The following is a 19803-nucleotide window of genomic DNA, read 5'->3' on the forward strand; positions in this document are numbered from 1 at the left end:
AGATACTTCAGAAATCTTTGCAATATTTGTTCTGAACCATTGGATAGACAAGACTCAGTCATCAGGTAATCATTATGAAGAGACATATTCTCAACTGACAGAAATTCTAAAGTAAAGCAAAAACAAAACAGCTTTCAATTATTCTATTTTCTTAATTGATCATTGTTAGTATGAATTGGGTTGTACATGTGACGTATTTTAAATCATTTAGTGGGGCACCTGGGTGGCTCAGTCGGTTAAGCATCTGCCTTCAGCTCAGATCTGGATCCTAGCATCCTGGGATGGAGCCCAGCATCAGGCTCCCTGCTCGGCAGGGGCCTGCTTCTCCCTCTCCCACTCCCCCTGCTTATGTTCCCTCTACCCCTGGGTCTCTCTCTTTCAAATAAATAAATAAAATCTTTTTTAAAAAATAAAATAAAAAATTAAATCATTTAGTATTATAGGAGAGTGCCTTTTAGGTGGACAACTCTATATGAATTTCATGCTTAAAAACTATTTTTTATTCAAATGTCTTATAGTCGCCCTAGGAAAGGAGTTATACTATTATCCCCCATTTTATGATGAAATTTAAAAAAACAAACCAAAACACGGACACAGAGAAACCATGTAACTTAAACAATATCCCATAGCATGACAACCTTTAGAATAGCAAAATTATGTACATGTAGTGATGACAATGGACCAATGATCTCTCCACATCAAACGAATATTCTGAAAAATATAGAACACAATTCTAAAGAATAGACTCACTGCTCAAAGTAAGACAAATAAAATCTTATGAGGTCATATCGGGCACATGATTAACAAACTTACACTAATATTTTGAAACTACTTGATTTACTTTCTCATAACTAGCAATACACAACATTGTAGACAGGATTTATTTAAAATAACTTTGAGAAACAGTATTATTGACTGAACAATAATAAAACTATTAAAATGATAAAATTGACTATGGAATATTTACCTAGTGTTAATCTTTAAAAGTAATTGTTAGAAGCCAGACTTGTGAATTTAAGATAGGCACATTATTAACAATTGTTACTATCAAAAATACACTTAAAATGTTCATGTAGTTAGTACACATAGAAAATTCATTGAAATCAGCTGTGAAAACTGGCCTGGAATTTGGTTGGCTGTTCAGTTTAATTTTGTCTTATTGTTTCAAAATATACATAGTTTGGCCCACTCTACATTTGTTAAAAACTCTAATTTTAAAATATGAAAACAACAACAACAACAGCAACTTCTTAAACACGTAGATATGACTAGCCATTTCATCTAAAAAGTTATAAAATACTTACTCCTGGAGAGCTTTCACGATCCCTGTACCTCAAAGCTTATTTCAAAAACCGTCATTATTTCGCATTTAAAAACTATATCCTTGCATTGAAGATAGGAACTGTAAACACGCTATTATATACTAATTATCCACATTCTAATTTTAACATGCAACAGGTGTTGCATCTAATAAAAGCATGACTTACTTGTAGTTTCAAGGACAAAGTTAAAGTTCCTTTGTTGAGGAAATAACAAAGCAATGACCAAGATACTTGAAACAGTAACATCAGCATCACACTGATTTCAAGAAAAACAGAGACTAGTACACTTACATAAAACACAAACAGAATCACTCACTTTAGAAGAAAAGTGGCTTTTAAAAATATTTAGATTCTCCAACCCAAGTAGAAATTTAAAAAATAAAGAGAAAAGAAAGAGAGAGAGTGAGAGGGAGAGAGAGAAAGAAACACAGAGAGACCAAGGACCAAAACCCTGCAGAAGTAAAAACACATCCTTAAAGCAGTTTTTAAACTTAAACTTTGCTGTCAAGGTAGATTAACATAGAAACGTAGATTCAGCACAGGATTTTATAGAGAGTAAAACAGAAACTAAACTCTACCAAAATGGAGTTGTATTACCAGTCAAGGCCTGGCTGGGACGCTCCCTTTGCATTAGAAAGAAAGGTAATGTTCTAAAAATAAAACATTATCAAGGATGCAATATACACACTTTACAATGTTTAGGAGAATAGCACTTTTCAAGCACTGTACAAACAACTAATTAATGTGAAAGCGAGTTCTCTACAATTTTCTATTAGGTTATCCTTTAAGTAGCGTATGACACACATTTGAACTCATTACATTCAATTGCACAATAAATTGGCTATTGTCATTAGACCCAAATGTAAACAATAACACTGACTTCTTTAATTTTTCTATCTGTAGGTCTCCTTGGGTAGAAGACAACTAATTAATAACTATGCAAAACTTGGGAGATTTGTATATGTATTTACAGCTTTTTTTCTGTAAATATGCATATGTTTAAAGAGATACCACTGGAATAAAGAGGGGAAAACCTGAAACAGCATATCCAATTTTTTAAAAAACATGGGCTGTAATGAAAATAGCACGGGTGGGAGGGAGATAAAGCCACTGGCTTTTGCAGACGTATCAGAACACACTCATCTCTTTATGCATGCTTCTGCTAGTGTCCTAAACTTGGGTTCCAAATGATCCAAAAACTCAAGCCCATCCTCTTCTTGTCGTTCACTGCAACAACCTATAGAACCAGCCACCGATCCTTTGCCTTCGTAGTTATACGTAAGGACATAGTCTTGAGCATGTCCATGCTTGTCATCCTGATTACACAGTTGCACCTTCTGCCAGGGGAGAAACACAATATATTTTATTATTATTATTTTAAACACCAAAACTTACTAACATAAAAATAATGGCTTTGATTTACCTTTCATTGTTTAATTTTTAATCAGAGTGTGTCCTCTAATGGATTCCTACATATAAAAAATGCACATGATTGGTCTATATCATAAATCATCTATAAATTCACTCTACAGCATGTCTCTAAAAACTCACATATGTGGCAGCACGTATACGAGGGTTCAGGTTAGGTGATCATTAGTTTCCCTTTCAAAATCATCTCATAAGTGAGATGCACCCATTAAACTGAACCCAAATTTAGGTGGGCTCAGATCTTTCCAGATAGGCTTAGGGACCATAAAGCTATAATTGCCTTGTACCACGCTTCTGTTTTCTAAGATAACGATTTGTCACATGGGAAATATTAACACAAAATCATAGAAAAAAATAATTTAAATATTGTACAGATAAGCTCTATATTTAAAAATAAACACATAAACTGGGATAACAATTCTTTTCTGTTGTTCTTATACCAAATAAATAGGACATTTCATATCTAATAACTAAGTATTAGATCTAACAGTATTTCTGTAAGAATGAAAAATGAAACAAACTGAGAGGAAAAGTAAATTTCCACTTAATACTCAGCATTACTAAATCAAAATTAGGAAAAACAACTTTACAATTAATAGATTAATAATTAACTGAAAACAAGGGTCAGGCCACTAAATTGAAATAATTTAGAAAGCTGAAAGGAAATTAAAATAAATTTGTAGGACACCGGGGAAACTCACTTCACCAAGACGAGGCTGAGTGTAATTATGCCACTCGGAGTAGGTATATCGGCAGTTGTCCACCTCCACCGGTCCTCCCCGGCAGGAATCCAGGGTGTGATGGTGCCCAGTTCCCCGGCACGAATCCATGGTCTGGTGTCCACCTTTCACCATTTCAATGGTCTCCTGCCCTCCATTTTTCACTCCTGATCCCATGGTACCACAAATTCCCTGAGCCGAACAGCCCGCAGTATGCGTTGTGAAACCATTGGTGGAACACTGAAAGGCAAACAATTTGCATACAGAAGCGAACATGCAGATAATGCTCTACATTATTGTGTTAGAAGGTAAGCTCCCTGAGGGCAAGAACTAATCTGTCTTGGAAATTCTGAGTACAGTGTCCAGTGCATCTGCAAATTCCAGGTGTCCACTGGTCTACACCTTGAGACAAATCAGAAAGCTAACTGTATATTCCTTCTTAAAAACTTCTTAGAATACTGGGGTGCCTGGGTGGCTCAGTGGGTTAAAGCCTCTGCCTTCGGCTCAGGTCATGATCCCAGGGTCCTGGGATAGAGCCCCGCATCGGGCTCTCTGCCTCTCTGCCTGCTTGTGATCTCTGTTAAATAAATAAATAAATAAATAAATAAATAAATAAATACTTCTTAGAATACTGCACAAGCTCATTTCTTAAATCCTTCCAAAATCTCAAAGCTCAAAATCAGGATTCTGGCATCAACATCTCATGTGAATTTACCCTGCTTGGTTTAAACTCACTCCTTCACCGAGAGGGACTAGACTAGACTAGAACAAGAAACAGAAATGGCGATCAGTACTTTTACGGTGTCTAATGTCGTTCCCCTCAACTAAAACAAAAATACAGAAAAAGGAGTTGCCATAAAAATCTTAGTTGCAGGGGCGCCTGGGTGGCTCGGTGGGTTGGGCCGCTGCCTTCGGCTCAGGTCATGATCTCAGGGTCTTGGGATCGAGTCCCGCATCGGGCTCTCTGCTCGGCAGGGAGCCTGCTTCCTCCTCTCTCTCTGCCTGCCTCTCCATCTACTTGTGATTTCTCTCTGTCAAAGAAATAAATAAAATCTTTAAAAAAAAAAAAATCTTAGTTGCAATAATAAATCCTGTAATCTCGATAAAGAAAAATTAATCAGCAGGGAAAATAAGAACAAAGCAGCTCTGGGCACTAACTTTCTATGCTGTGTTTTTGTGGGAAACTCTTAAGTTTTATTTTTTTCCAATACCTTCCTAGATGTCAACGACTTTTGTTTTCTAAATCTTTCCTGTTCTTATCATCATTATGCTTTCCATAGAAAATTTATAAGTCCCTCATGTATGTACTAGGCTAGAAATCAAAGTTGGAGCTCTGTAGTCACTTGCTAGCATTGTCATTTCATGTTTGACCTCGGGCTTCTTTCTAACCCATATTAGAACCAGAAAGACTCCATTAAAGTTCTTCCCACACTGATCAAAGCCCATAGTCATTTTATTGCTGTTGCCAGAAAAAAAATTAAAATAATTATGCTGATGATCTGTGAATAATTAAATGAAATATTTTTACGACACAACCAGCAGTTTCAATATATAAAAAAGACTGGACCTAAAGTTGAAGTCATGAAACATTTTAAGTAGAAATAATAATGAGATGCTAAAGAATTGTAACTCTTAAGTAATACTATATGCCCACATTGAAAGGCCACGTATCATCAAGAGAATCAACATCATTTATCTAGTCCATAGGACAGATGAAATTTTATATATTGTCAGTTACCTGATTTCAAAAGAACTTTTCTCAGAAAAGATAATTATAGTTGGTTAGGCCAATTTGTCCTTTGTACTTATTTTATTTTTTTTTTTTTTTTTTTTTTTTTTTTTTTTAAAGATTTTATTTATTTATTTGACAGAGAGAGATCACACATAGGCAGAGAGAGAGGAGGAAGCAGGCTCCCTGCTGAGCAGAGAGCCCGATGCGGGACTCGATCCCAGGACCCTGAGATCATGACCTGTACTTATTTTAAAAAGAACAAACTACTTACTATTTTGTCATCTCCTGGAGCTTCCGTGTTTGACACAATGAGGTTCTGCTGGGCTAAATCATCAGGAAATACTTTGGGCTGCTTAGCTACCCCAGTACCCCCACAGACTAAGGTAAACAGGATACCTGGAGGATGAGAGAAGTTACTTCAGTTGATCATAAAACAATATGGAGTTATGAATTTAGGATGACTCACACAAAGTCAGCTTTCCAGAATATATAAATATGGTGGCTTGTAGAGAAAGTCTGCTCTAAGCTGGTATGCCACAAAGACATGCTCACTGCCATGTTTCTGCACTGAATTTTATGTCTGTGATGCAATAACATGAGAACAGTGCTTTCAATAAATAAATTCAGTATGTTGTGTTAAGTAGAACTAGAACTATATACAAATGAACAGCTACAGGTAGCAGTGCTGATTCTAAGCATGTGTCTTTAAAGTTATCGCAAAGGCTGTTATTCAAGTTGGTAAAGGGACTTACAAAAGAGCAAGGCTATGCCCAACAATATGGCGAGGATGGCCCACTTTCCGAGTCTCACTTCTCCGTGGCCGATCCTCGGGTCTGTGCGAAGCGTGCAGTCATTTTCAGTAACACAGTCACATAACTTAACAGTTAGTGGAGTAATGAGCGACACACCATGTCTGTCTGTGACTCTGACAGGTACTTGATATGTTCCAAATGGAAGGTCCTCCTGAAAGAAAAGACGAGCAGCCGTATCTGAAAGAAAATAAAACCAAGTGATAGAGAATGTCACTAATTTCTTCTAGCGTTAGGATATTTGCCATATTTCCCGACAAATAGGCCTTCCTGATGGGAAGGCACAAAGGCTACAGGACTGAGAATGTAAATGGACTGATGAGTTCTCATCTACAGCAATGGTAAACATACTGCATATCCAAGTTTCTCTCTGCTGCCTCTTACATAAACATCCTTTGGCTTTTATAATAATATATTTTTCTGTCCATAAACAAACCCTTCTTATCACAAGAGGTGTTAAAGCACTCATATCTTCAAAAATTTTTAATATCACCATTCAGTGCAATTTTCTTATATACATGGTTTTTCAGAGAACAGTATTCTGAAATTCTGGATGTTTCCCTTTATTCTGTTCTCATATATTGTGCCAAACAGATATAAAGTTGTGACTCACTGTCAGAGACTGATTCTGACAGCTTTGAACATGGCTGACCTTGAACACTCTGGTATGTGTGAGTTGTCTTGATGCTGTAGTGTCTCACAATCCTCTAGGACCCTGGGACCAACTGTACACTTTATAGTTCTGATGTATTTTTTGGGGGTAGAGAATATCCAGGTCAATATCCAATTCAGTCTTGGGTATAGATCCAAAATATATACCTATTCTGAATGTTGATGCCACATGCCCATTCTTAAGAAGAAACCTTCTCCATTTAACTGTCCCATTTATTATTAGGGTGTTTGAAGCTCTAAATATAAATTTGGGTGTTTGGGTAAAGGAATCAGTGGATAAGTCCATTTTAGAAGAAAGCATGGTTAACTTGGTGAGTCTATGTGTTAAAAATAAGAAGACTAACAAAACCAAAATTTACAATGTATAACGTGCCATGGTCTGATGCTTTCATTATCTTGTTTACTCCCCCAAATAATCCCATTTTACGTATAAGTAAATTAAGGCCCAAAGAGAATAAATAGCATGGTCATACTTACATCACTAATAATCAGTGGAGCCAGCATTTAACCTAGTCTATTTGACTTCAAAGACTCATTGGAATATGTTCCTAACTTGGTGTTTCCCAGACTTTGGGGTTATTTCACAAATGAGTAGAACTTAAAAGCAACAAAATTTTGACCGACATAAGCCTTCCAATGTTTTACTGTACAAAGCAGGAATATTAAACAGAAATACTGGGGTGCCTGGGTGGCTCAGCCCATTAAGTGGCTGCCTTCAGCTCAGGTCATTATCCCAGGGTCCTGGGATTGAGCCCCGCATCGGGCTTCCTGCTTCTCCCTCTCCGACTCCCCCTACTTGTGTTCCCTCTCTCAATGGCTGTCTCTCTGTCAAATAAATACATAAATAAACATCTTTAAAAAAAATTACTACCTCCTTTCACATGATCTAAAAGGAAATGATGTTATGACATCAAATCAGTAGAATGGAGAAAATATAAAAGTAAGGTTAGTTCTTCCCGAGAAAGAACAGTTGATAACCTTACACACACACACACACACACACACACACAGGAATATTATTAAAAAGACTGAAAATGGTGGCGCCTGGGTGGCTCAGTGGGTTAAGCCGCTGCCTTCGGCTCAGGTCATGATCTCAGAGTCCTGGGATCGAGCCCCGCATCGGGCTCTCTGCTCGGCAGGGAGCCTGCTTCCTCCTCTCTCTCTCTGCCTGCCTCTCTGCCTGCTTGTGATCTCTCTCTGTCAAATAAATAAATAAAATCTTAAAAAAAATAATAATAAAAAAAAATAAAAAGACTGAAAATGCTGTAGTTCACAGAGCAGGATTCGGGGCACAGGGCCTTAACTTGTCACCACAGTTTCTACACATCCTTGTTTTCCTTTTCCCTTCCTGTTCCCCTTCCGTTGGGTTACAACTTTGTGTTCTAATTTGTCATAAAAGAAAATGGAGGAATATTCCTTGGAAGCATGAGGTTGGAATTCACATTCAAGGACACTTCAAAGGAAAAGCCCCTCAGGTTATAGCAGATCTCCAGTCGTGAAAGCTGAAGTGCTGGGCGACCAAGACTTCAGGGCCCCTGGGTAGTTCGGTTAGGAGACAGGAACCCTCTGAGGAGTTCAGAGCTGAGAGAGGGCCTCGTCATTTTTGTCATTCCTGTCACCATAGATCCTCTCATGGCTAAAGTCAGAAGTACAGACTAAGAACTAAACTGGTATTAACAGCATTCACGTACCGTTAATTTTTTTCAATCTCCACTTTCTTTCTATGTCTGAATCAGCATCGCTGTCCAAACTGAAGTCAAAGGGCGGGCCGTTCGCAGGCTCGTCGGGATCAACAGCAACGATATCCGCAGACGCCAGGACGGGTTTGCAGATTACTACTGTCCGTTTGGGTATCACGGGGCCATTATCGTTCACATCTTCAAGTATAATTCCCAGTGTTCCAGTACAGGTTCTCCCATCTAGAAAATTGGATACAAAAATATGAATTTTTTAATGTTCTGAGTTTTTATTAGGGAACTTGTACATCGAAAAAAATAGTTTTGTTTTTATTTTTTAAAGATTTTATTTAATTATTTGACAGAAATCACAAGTAGACAGAGAGGCAGGCAGAGAGAGGGGGAAGCAGGTTCCCTGCTGAGCAGAGAGCCTGGTGCGGGGCTCGATCCCAGAACCCTGGGATCATGACCTGAGCCGAAGGCAGAGGCTTTAACCCACTGAGCCACCCAGGAGCCCCTTGACTGACTTTTTTTTAAAGAAGAAAATATGACCGAGGGTGCTTCTGGTGTAGTTACAAGCACAGGGATATTTGAGAAGGTGGGAAAGCACAGTGTGTACAACCATGTTCTAGACAGAATGAGGGGGGAAGGCAGACTGGCTGGAACTGACACCACAGAGAAGAGCTAAGGGTCCCCAAAAGCCAACCTCAGGAGCCCGGAATTTCATATGCATATAGAAAGTGCATAACGTTTTGGAGCAGGGGAACCAAAAGGGAGAAGATACGCATTTGGAAGATGAGAACAAAACAGTACCTAGAAACGTTTGAAGGTAAAAAGACTCCAGAAGTAGAAAATCACTTGTAAACCAAACTAATCCCCATGGCTACAGCCTAAGGAAAACATCAATCTCTATGTCTAATAAAAATTTACTAAATAACTACTTTGTACAGGGCACCGTACTGGAAAATCTAGGGGATTCAAAGATGAAGGAGATGTGGGTCCAGGCCCCAAATCAGTAACACAGTTGTTTAGTCTGAAGCTAAACACAAATCAGGACATCTGCCTCTAGATCACTTCTTTCTGCTTCATCAGGAGGCCTTGGGACATCAGTGATGGACAAGAGGATAAACCCACCTATGCCACCTGCTGTCTGGGGCCGTGTCTTACATGAAGCTGCCAACCTGGAAAAGCTGAAAACCAGGCGCAGCCCTGGGCTCATTACCTGGACCAAGGCGACAGGCCCTGTGATACCTGCAGTGTCATCAAGGACAAGGAGACCTGAAAGGCGGGCCCCAGAAAAGGACAGGGGCACCTGGGTGGCTCAGTGGGTTAAAGCCTCTGCCTTCAGCTCAGGTCATGATCTCAGGGTCCTGGGATCGAACCCTGCATTGGGCTCTCTGCTCAGCAGGGAGCCTGCTTCCCCCTCTCTCTCTCTGCCTACCTCTCTGCCTACTTGTGATCTCTGTCTGTCAAATAAATAAATAAAATCTTAAAAAAAAAGAAAAGAGAAGGACAAAGTGGCAGCAACTACAAGACTGCTATGGGGTAAAGTGGAGAGGAAGAAACCAAAAGGAGAAAGCAAACTGGACACCTCCCATGTAATATAAGCTTGCAAATCAAAATTCCAGAATGCGCAAGAGCGATGCTAAAAGGAAAACCAAAAAAATCACTCAACTGAGGATTAATTCACTCTATGCAAGACATCTTTGAAACATGTATATTTAGTATCTTCAAAGACATTTAAAGAAAAGGGGGTAACTGTTTCAAGAGCAATGAAATTATAGCTTAAATTCCAGTAGAACTAAAACAACAACATTCCTTTAATAGGGATTCTACAAGAGAATAAATAGAATGGCAGGGAAGCACTATTTAGAGAGATAATTGCTGAAAATATCCCAGAATTAAAGAGAAGCAAGGATTTTTTAAAAATATATTCTGATGGCAGTGCTACATAAATAAAAATAAACTCACACCATAAACACTGTATTAAAACTATAAAATGCAACCCAGTGAGCCAAAAAAGTTGCCTAGACTTATTACCTACAAATGGACAATAATGAGATTGACAGTAGATAAAATTTGCCTCAGCAACATGAGATGCCAGAAGATAATGGAGTATGACCCCTCACAGTGCTGAGGGAAAGAAGGACCTACCTCAAAACTGTACATCAAGTCAAATGATCAAATCAAGCAGGAGAATGACATTGAAATATTTTTCAGAATAAAATGGGTAGGGTTTGTCCCCTAGACAACCACTTTGGAAGAACTAGTAAGGAATGTGCACCAGCAAGAAGAAAAGGGAACCAGGAGAGAAGGAATAAGATACAGGAAATAATGCAACAATCTCTCACTTTGGACAACTTAAAAAAAGAGAACGGAAAGGGAGACAAAGGAAGCGGGGAGATCTGTATTTTATCTACCTGTTATACTTTCCAGAGGGCAGAATAATTTCACCTCTCAAAAATCTCTTATGTGCTGTGTTCTAGCTCTCTCTGAAAACTGGGACTGAGGAATGTCTTGAACATTTCTTGACATTGGATCCACACACAGAGTTGAAAGCACATGGCTTCCTGGCTGAACCTGATTGACTGCATTGCCTTTAAAAATTGACCTCTACAATGTTTGCTCCTCCACTACTGTGCTAAATATCTGAACCTCACTTCCATTAAACATTTAGAGTTGTACAATACACTCCATTTTTGAGGCATTGTGATTTGTATCAGTGTACAATATTTAAACCGAAGATCTTAGACATCTAATTCACAGTGTTTCACAGCTCTGTTTTTCATGTTGACTAAATAAATAATGTTCTAATTCATTGGAATGTAGGCATGCAATGCTCACCTTCTAATATTAACACGGTTCTATATGAGTAAGTCATGGAAAGTGAACTACCCTTGGTTTCATGAGTTTTAAACATGGCACCCTCCTGTTCAATATTTCAAAAGTTTTGAAAGCACACTCCTCCCCAAAGCTGGAATAATCCAATAAAGATAAAAACCTAAGGGGCACCAAGGTGGCTCAGTGGGTTAAGCCGCTGACTTCAGCTCAGATCATTATCCCAGGGTCCTGGGATTGAGCCCCACATCGGGCTTTCTGCTTGGCGGAGAGCCTGCTTCTCCCTCTCCCTCTGCCGGCTGCTCTACCTACTTGTGCTCTCTCTCCATCTCTCTAGTAAATAAATAACATCTTTAAAAAAAAAAAAAATCTAAAACTGAGCTATATAGAGGACACACCTGAGTGACACTACCAAGAGAGTTTGATCTGAGAAGACACTGAGAAGAAGAGAGAAATTGAACCCAAAGTTGAAGAAACAGCTGTATTCAGGACAGCAGAAGGTGGTACCAGAAAGCATATGGACCAGAGAGGAAAGTGTGAAAATATTTATACACAGATGCCTTGCAAGAGGGTTTCAGAAAGAGGAAGCAGGTGCCATAGAGAAGCAGGAGGATGGAAAGTGAGAATGGACGTAACGTCTGTGCTCACGAGACACCATCTTTCATCAGGAAACAGCTGGTAGGGTCCAAAGGAAAGTAGTCAGCACAGATTTTAGAAAAAGATAAAAACAGAAAAAGCAAAGAAGCGAACAAACAAAAAACCCCTTTGTATGATCTGAGTTCATAAAATAAATGGTAACATTCAGTCCCTACCCTCTTCAACAGAAATGAATGGGAAGGGGCCCCATGATGCATTTATTCTATTCCGCAAGGATGATTAGCTCATCTAAGCGCCATACAAATATTTGACCTCTCAATTATTTTATCTCCTCTGCAACAAAGGAGCATGTAGAATAAAATTATATCCCAAATCTCTTAATTCTGGACAATAAATTTATCTGATCTATCAACAAACCATTTGCCAAGCCCTATTAAAAATGTAAACAGAACAGATTTGATTTTCATGTTATTCTTCTTTTTCACCTGGCTTTGACCAAAAAGAATGTCCTGACTAAGGGACAAAGGAACCTGAGACCTTAAAGGAAAGTCTTTAATTAATCAAAGTTAAATTAATAATAACTACAACCTTATTGATTCAATCAATGGATAGGAACCATTTCTCATTCATTTAGATAGAACCGAAATACCTAAAACATCTTCCAAAATTGCTTATAAACTCTAATGTTGTAAGCTATAGTGTAATAACATATGTTTGCTGTAGTTAGCATACTTAGTTTATGGAGGCACTGAAGTCAAATGTATGTCATGCACCAAATAGATCTCATACATAACCACTGTGGTCATATTCCTCTCCATTTTGTAGGACTCACAGAATATTTTATCTTTCATATGGTTTTATGGATTCACAGTGTTTGTCTTTCTAATTTTATAATATACCATTAATCATGATTATAATTATTTTTAAATAACGTTCCTTAGTCAGAATTTAATCCCTAAGTATACTGAGAGTTTCCTGTAAAAAGACAGAACAGTTTTCTAGGAATGCACTATCAGGCAACGAGCATGTTCTCTGTTGCAACGAATTCTCCTGCCAAAGTGAACATTTTAAAAGACACGACTAGATAAACTGAAGCTAATTTTACTAGAGTAACTTTCTCAATTTCAATTGTTTACTTTTAAAAAATTATCCTCTCCAGTATTTCTATTACTAAATTATTTTACAATTACATAAAACTGAGGGTGTTATTAGAAAGCAAACATGAGTTAATAAATTACAGCAAACTTTTCAACTGTTCTATATCTTCTGGGGAGAAATACATTTTGAGAATATATGCAGCTATGTCCACAAGAGCCAGACTGTGGAAGGAGCTGAGATGCCCTTCAACAGACGAATGGATAAAGATATGGTCCATATATATAATGGAATATTATGCAGCCACTAGAAAGGAGGAATACCCAACTTTTACATCAACATGGATGGGATTGGAGGAGATTATGCTGAGTGAAATAAGTCAAGCAGAGGAAGTCCATTATCATACGGTTTCACTTACTTGTGGAGCATAGAAATAACATGGAGGACATTACGGGAAGGGAAGGAAAAGTGACTTGGGAGAAATCGGAGGGGGAGATGAACTGAGAGACTGTGGACTCTGAGAAACAAACTGGAGATTTTAGAGGGGAGAAAGGTGCGGGGATGGCCGAGCCCAGTGGTGGGTATTAAGGAGGGCATGGATTGCATGGAGCACTGCGTGTGGTGCATAACAGTGAATCCTGGAACACTGCATCAAAAACTAGTGATGTATTTTATGGTAACTAATATAACACAAATAAATAAATATATATATACATATGTATGTATATATGCAGCTAATTGCAAATCTATGTTTTGGTTTAAAAACTGAGGATGTAAGTAGGGGGAAAGGTAAGTAGTTCTTACCTTTGTCTGATGCAAGAATTGTGATATTATATATGCCACCTCGGACACTTTCCGCCTCTCTGTCCAGGTTTCTGAAAACTGTGATTGATCCTTCGTTTTCATTAATAGTGACCCATCCTTTTGGATCAGTTAATTTCTTATACCTGTTAGTAAAGATGAATTAAAGTAGCAAATCATATTGTAGGCAACATTATAATTCTGGCATCAAAACAAGTTATGAATCTTAAAAACATGGTAAATTTGGAGTTCATTAAAACAGGATACCTTATGCCACTGCTACTTCTTGTTTCGGGGTCATATGCTTTATATCCACGGCTCTTTGTTCCCACTGGCACATTTTCTTTAATTTGAACGGTTTGCACCAAAGGGCTACACTCAGGGCCCTCGTCCTGATTTTTTACATTAACAGTAACTGTCGCCGTGCTCATGATGGATTGTGAACTCGCCTCTTTAGAATACGGAGCTTCATTAACAACCCCAATCTGTAGATTCACCTGTTCTCTTTCTTCATAATTCAGTGGCTGCAAAACACAAGTGTGCTGAAAATCAGATCAAGACTTCCTGGTAATATTTGGCCATGCTAACTGGCATACATAACTAGTGTTGAGAACAGTCAGGAAACTATTAAATAGATACCCAGAAACCAGGTGGTGTTTGGAGGAGGGGAATCCAACCGATTCAGTATTTGGGTGGAACCCGAAAAACAAAACAAAAACTGTTCCTCAACTGTGAGTAATATCAGAGGTCCTGATAATGAATTCAAGAAGCATTTAATTAGGGGCACCTGGGTGGCTCAGTGGGTTCAGCTCAGGTCATGATCCCAGGGTTCTGGGATGGAGTCCTGCATCGGGCTCTCTGCTAGGCAGGGGGCTTGCTTCCCCCTCTTTCTTTCTGCCTACTTGTGATTTTTCTCTTTCAAATAGACCAAATCTTAAAAAAAAAAAAAAAAAAAAAAAAGGAGCATTTAATTAAAGTGTTTCAATGTTAACACTTGAGAGATTACTTGAGGAACTCGATACCCTAACCAATGGTTATTTACTACTTCATTCATTTGGGGACAGTTTACCCTATTCTTTAGATGAAGAAAATTATTGGTACCTTGTTTGGGGTAGAAAATGTGGGTCAAATTTATAAAACATTTTTCAGAGAGGACCGAGAAGAAAATAGAAAGTTCACGGACATTACACTTTCCTTTCTTTAGCTCTTCCATGCCAGTTACCTTTTTAAAGAACTGGTAGTACCAAATTTAATGGAAGGTTTTTATTTTTTCTTGCCTGATATGTAGCTATAATGAGAATATGTAAAGTCATTTCCTCCAAGACAGAGATTTTGTCAGGTCTTGGACTTCACAGAGATAAAATTGCTTCTTAGAATACTACGGATCCGGGCAGGGGTTGGATGAGGAAAGAGATATGGTCCAAAAGACCTTTTTTTTGCTGTTTTGAAACAGAGAAATTAAACCACAAACTGCGGTTAATTTTCATCATTGTAAGAAAAAGGATTTGTCATTTTTGATTCACGCTTCCTGTGAATATGTACAAAAGAGAAAGTGCATGGACCCAAGATAGAATCATTTTCTAGTTAATGATGCAGCAGAAATAAGACTATGACTGTGTCCAAAGCAGGTGGCTTTAGGGGCTAACTCGCTCCTGAATTAGCAGGGAGGTCTTCTGAGATGTTGAAGAATAATACTAGAAGGGGGGCGCCTGGGTGGCTCAGTGTGTTAAGCCACTGCCTTCGGCTCAGGTCATGATCTCAGGATCCTGGGATGGAGTCCCACATCGGGCTCTCTGCTCAGCAGGGAGCCTGCTTCCCTTCCTCTCTCTCTGCCTGCCTCTCTGCCTACTTGTGATCTCTCTCTGTCAAATAAATAAATAAAATCTTTAAAAAAAAAAAAGAATAATAGTAGAAGGATGTTTTGTAAGTATTTGGATCTCTGAATGCTTGAGGATTCCCATTCTCAACCGAGAAGGAAGCTAAGGTTGTAATGTATGCTAGATATAAATGAACCCATCTACAAATTCTGTCCCTATCAGTTTCACCAGGAATAACTCACCATTTGGGAAAATCATTAAGTGGAGGCTCCCTGAACCAGCTACAGAAAGAATGGGCTAGGAAAGTCTGGCACTGTCCCATAGACATCAAAGCTGTGCCAGGTTTTTAATTGTTAAGAGGTGTTGGTTACAAAGTAAATACTATTAAGACACACACACATGCACACACATAATATTATTTTAAATACCAGGACTTTATAAAAGGTGCTCCCAATTTGAATATACTCATCTCATTATAGATACAAAGAACATGGCATTTATATTTACCTATGTATCTATTTTATCCCTATAGTTACCACAATTCTCTTTTCATTAAGCTCTAGAATGCTAATCTATGACATTATAAGCTGCAAATAAAAAAATTTACTAATTTATTCTTACCTTAACCACACACAGAACTCCTTCATTGGTTTTGGGGTCTGTTACTATTTTAAAATTCCCATTTTCATTGCCCTTTAAAATGGTATAATTCGCTCTCCAATTAGCAGTATTCATTAAGTCCTTATCCTCCACAGTAACACGTAAGATTTCCACATCAACTGTATTTTCTTCCACTGACGTCACATACTAAAACAATAAAAACAACAAAAAAGCGTTAGTTAGTTAGTAACTGTCACAAATAGAGCACTGTGGGAAATAGACTCAGTTCTAATTTCCAAGGACTACGTATACATGATTTTTAAGCCGTAAATCCAAATTACTGTCATGGGATTGGGGATACTGCATTTGAAATCACGGGGCAGGCATGGATGGAGTTAAGCATGTTTAGCAATTAACACTGGGTTGTACATTTTTCTTTTCCTACTATCATTTACTTACAGAAGTACGGGTAAAAGTTGGCAAGTTGTCATTTGCATCTCCAATATTTATGATGCAAGTTGAAGTTGTCTGCAAACCGAAATACTGACCACCCATGTCTTGTACTTTTATTTTCAACTGGTATTTATCAATTAGCTGAAAAGAAAGAATTTAAGCACTGAGAGGAAGCAACATTGTAAATGAAATCTTACTTTACACTCTGGAATTTTTCTTGCATTAAAAATTTAAGAAATACATTATTAAATTTCATAGTTTTCATGTACTGGCAAAAGAATAGTTTCCTCACACCAGTAATTTTCTATTAATTTATGAAAATAGAGTAGTTTCTCAAATTTAAAGTGCTACTCTATATAGAATGTAGAAAAATTGGTTTTAGTTTACTCACCAGAAAGGGAAGATGTAGCCATAGCACATTTTAAATTGCCAAGCAGTTAATCAAAATCTTTATCTCCTATCCAAAGTACATTCTTAAGTTGAAAAATATACAGTAGTGACTCTTAAACCAGTCTTGAATAATACAGTAAAATAGCCTTCCATTACAAAGGCAAATTTTAAATATTTACATTTATAAGAAGATCTGGAACTATATATATTTTTTCCCTCTATGGGAAATGTAATCTGGTTCTTAGGGCTTTACATTTATCGGGGATGGTAGAAGGCTCAATGCCAGTTTTTTTTTAAAAATGTGTTTCTCCTCATAATGATTTCATTTATCTTAAGTATTGAGGCATGAAAGGATTAAAAGCAATTCTAATAATAATGCATCCTGGACAAATTTTAGGAGCCTTGGGTTCTTTTCCTAGCTCTGAAAATAACAAATGTAATCTCTCTGGCAGTTGGAAAAGTCTTTTTAGCTAGGTTTTCTCTCCTATAAAATTGATACTAATACCTTTCCTATATAACTCACCTCTTTTCATAAGACAAAATAATATGTACAAAACCATCCTGCCCTTCTATCAAGAATGTTTACCCTTCTCCTAATTCTGTCACTTCTTAAGCTTTCTTGTCCTTTATGTCTTACCAAAAATAAAACTAAAATTTCTCTATCTCTATGTTTTTTACACACGATTTTCCTGATGTACACTTCTCTCATAATCAATCACATATGCAGAGTTAAAAAATACTGGCCATATTTAAAAACTCATACTAGTGTACTTTCAAGGAGAGAATACATGTTTTGTTGGCAGTGAATTAAGATTTATTCAAAATAATCAACTGGCTGATAAAACAAGAAAGAAATTAAGTTTGGGACCTAAATATTAACTTGCGATATCTTCAGATGGAAGAAAAAATTGTGATGTTTAAAGAGCTTAAGGGGTTGAAAGGAACAGATGAAAGCTAGAATCCTGGCATCAGTAAGCATCTGCAGTGCATTTTTGGGTAAAAACACTCCAAGACTCCTTCACTAGTCCAATGTTCGCAACTGACTTATTAGAAGGAGCTACTTAAGACTTAATAAGAGGATTTGGTCTATAACCTGCTTCTCCTGAGCACACTAATTCCATGAAGAATCTGCAATTTCTGGAGCTTTAACAGCAATTTATTCATTCATTTATTCTGCAAATGATACTGTATTCCTCACTGGCAAATACAGTAAAAACAAATGAATTTATAAATAAAATACAATTTTAATAAAATAAAATAAAATAAAACTTCACTTAGAAATGTCCGTGTAGGGGCTCCTGGGTGCTCAGTTGGTTAAGCAACTGCCTTCGGCTCAGATCATGATCCTGGAGTCCCAGGATCTAGTCCCACATCGGACTCCCTGCTCGGCAGGGAGTCTGCTTCTCCCTCTGACCTCTCCCTCTTATGCTCTCTCTCTCTCAAATAAATAATATCTTAAAAAAAAAAAGAAATGTCCTTGTAGATGAAGTAAAAATGATTAATTTTACTAAATTTTATTAAATTTCAACCCACAGTCTAGTGAAGATGGGAGATATGCATAAAGCAGTTCTGCTACATCACATAATATGATGTCCTTCTCAAGGGAAGTACTTGTGTGATTATTTATGAACTGAACTAGCTATTGTTTTGGGGAGCTTAATTGCACAAAATCCCATTTTTACATGAAAGACATCTATCATTATTCAGACTAGTGTATTTGGAAGACATTATATCTTAATAAAGTGAATCTGTCACTCAAGGAAAACAATTATTTATTGTCAAATATTAGAGTTTCAAAAAAATGAGACTTCCAGAAAACTTTTGTCAACCACTGTGATATCAATGGAGGTAAGAAGGTGACATTTTTCCTATATTGCTTACTAAAATGTGTCAATCTATGGAAAAATCTACATAATTCAGTGAAAAACGCTTTTCCAATTGGTCAACGCAGGAAGTTAAGAAATTATACATGGATAAATTGTCCAGAATACAAGACAGACCAATGGATTTTAATATAACAAAGTATGAAAACTCCTTCATAAGGCTTTAGAGTGCACACTGCAAAAAACATATTTATGAAACAAAACTTGTCAAGTTTTGGTGTAGTATCAATTGAGTACCCACAATGATCTAAAATCACTATTAAAATATTCCTCTCTTTTCTAACCTCCTATCATGTAGGATTTTCTTTATATACTTTAGCTAAAACTACATATTATAACAAACTGAATGCAGAAGGAGATATGAGAATCCACCAGTCTTATATTATGTCAGGTATTAAAGAGGCTTGGAAAAATGCATTATAATGTCATTCTCAGTAAATTGTTTACTGTTTTAGAAAATGTAATTGTTTTTTATAAAAATGTTATTTATGATAATATGTAATACACTTATGATTTTTAAATGAGTGAATAAATAAATATTTTAAACTTCTGTCAGCTTTAAATACTAATGAAATAAATATCAATAAATATAACCCATATAAACAAAAAAATCTGTGGAATCTTCAATAATACTTAAGAGTGCAAAAGGTCCTTAGACCAGAAAATTTGAGGAAAAGTTCCACTTTTCATATTTGACACTTCCTGTTTTTATTCTGTAAAAATGTTAATATTAGGAAACTTGACTTTGTAAAGTGTACACTTCAAGGGAGAACAAATTAGTGGTTCAAAATTAGCACACTGCAAGGTTAATGACTTCCATCAGCATACTGAATAACTTTTCTAAAATGAGATTCATGGGGCGCCTGGGTGGCTCAGTGGGTTAAGCCTCTGCCTTCAGCTCAGGTCATGATCCCAGGGTCCTGGATTGAGCCCTGCATCAGACTCTCTGCTCAGGAGGGAGTGTGCTTCCC

The 19803-nt window shown here is 37.3% G+C and overlaps 1 protein-coding gene across 4 annotated transcripts in view; it reads right to left on the reverse strand.

Annotated features, from left to right (window-relative positions):
* Positions 1–477: 477 nt before the first annotated feature.
* Positions 478–19803, reverse strand: part of DSC2 (desmocollin 2) — a 36006-nt gene continuing 16680 nt past the window's right edge. For 2 of the 4 annotated variants that reach the window (XM_045065485.1, XM_045065484.1), the window contains exons 8-17: positions 16566–16700; positions 16128–16313; positions 13957–14213; positions 13693–13835; positions 8374–8601; positions 5954–6190; positions 5473–5597; positions 3452–3709; positions 2746–2791; positions 2526–2659 (exon numbers count right to left, since the gene is read on the reverse strand). In XM_045065485.1, coding sequence (XP_044921420.1) covers positions 2756–2791; positions 3452–3709; positions 5473–5597; positions 5954–6190; positions 8374–8601; positions 13693–13835; positions 13957–14213; positions 16128–16313; positions 16566–16700 — 1605 coding nt within the window. In that variant the 3' untranslated portion in view covers positions 2526–2659; positions 2746–2755. Of the gene's footprint in view, positions 2660–2745; positions 2792–3451; positions 3710–5472; positions 5598–5953; positions 6191–8373; positions 8602–13692; positions 13836–13956; positions 14214–16127; positions 16314–16565; positions 16701–19803 lie in introns of all 4 variants that reach the window. The other 2 variants (XM_045065483.1, XM_045065482.1) reach the window with 1 other exon arrangement.

The sequence above is a fragment of the Mustela putorius genome, unplaced genomic scaffold (assembly GCF_011764305.1).
Source record: "Mustela putorius furo isolate JIRA1106 unplaced genomic scaffold, ASM1176430v1.1 tig00003858_pilon_pilon_pilon, whole genome shotgun sequence".
In the NCBI taxonomy this organism is placed as follows: domain Eukaryota; kingdom Metazoa; phylum Chordata; class Mammalia; order Carnivora; family Mustelidae; genus Mustela; species Mustela putorius.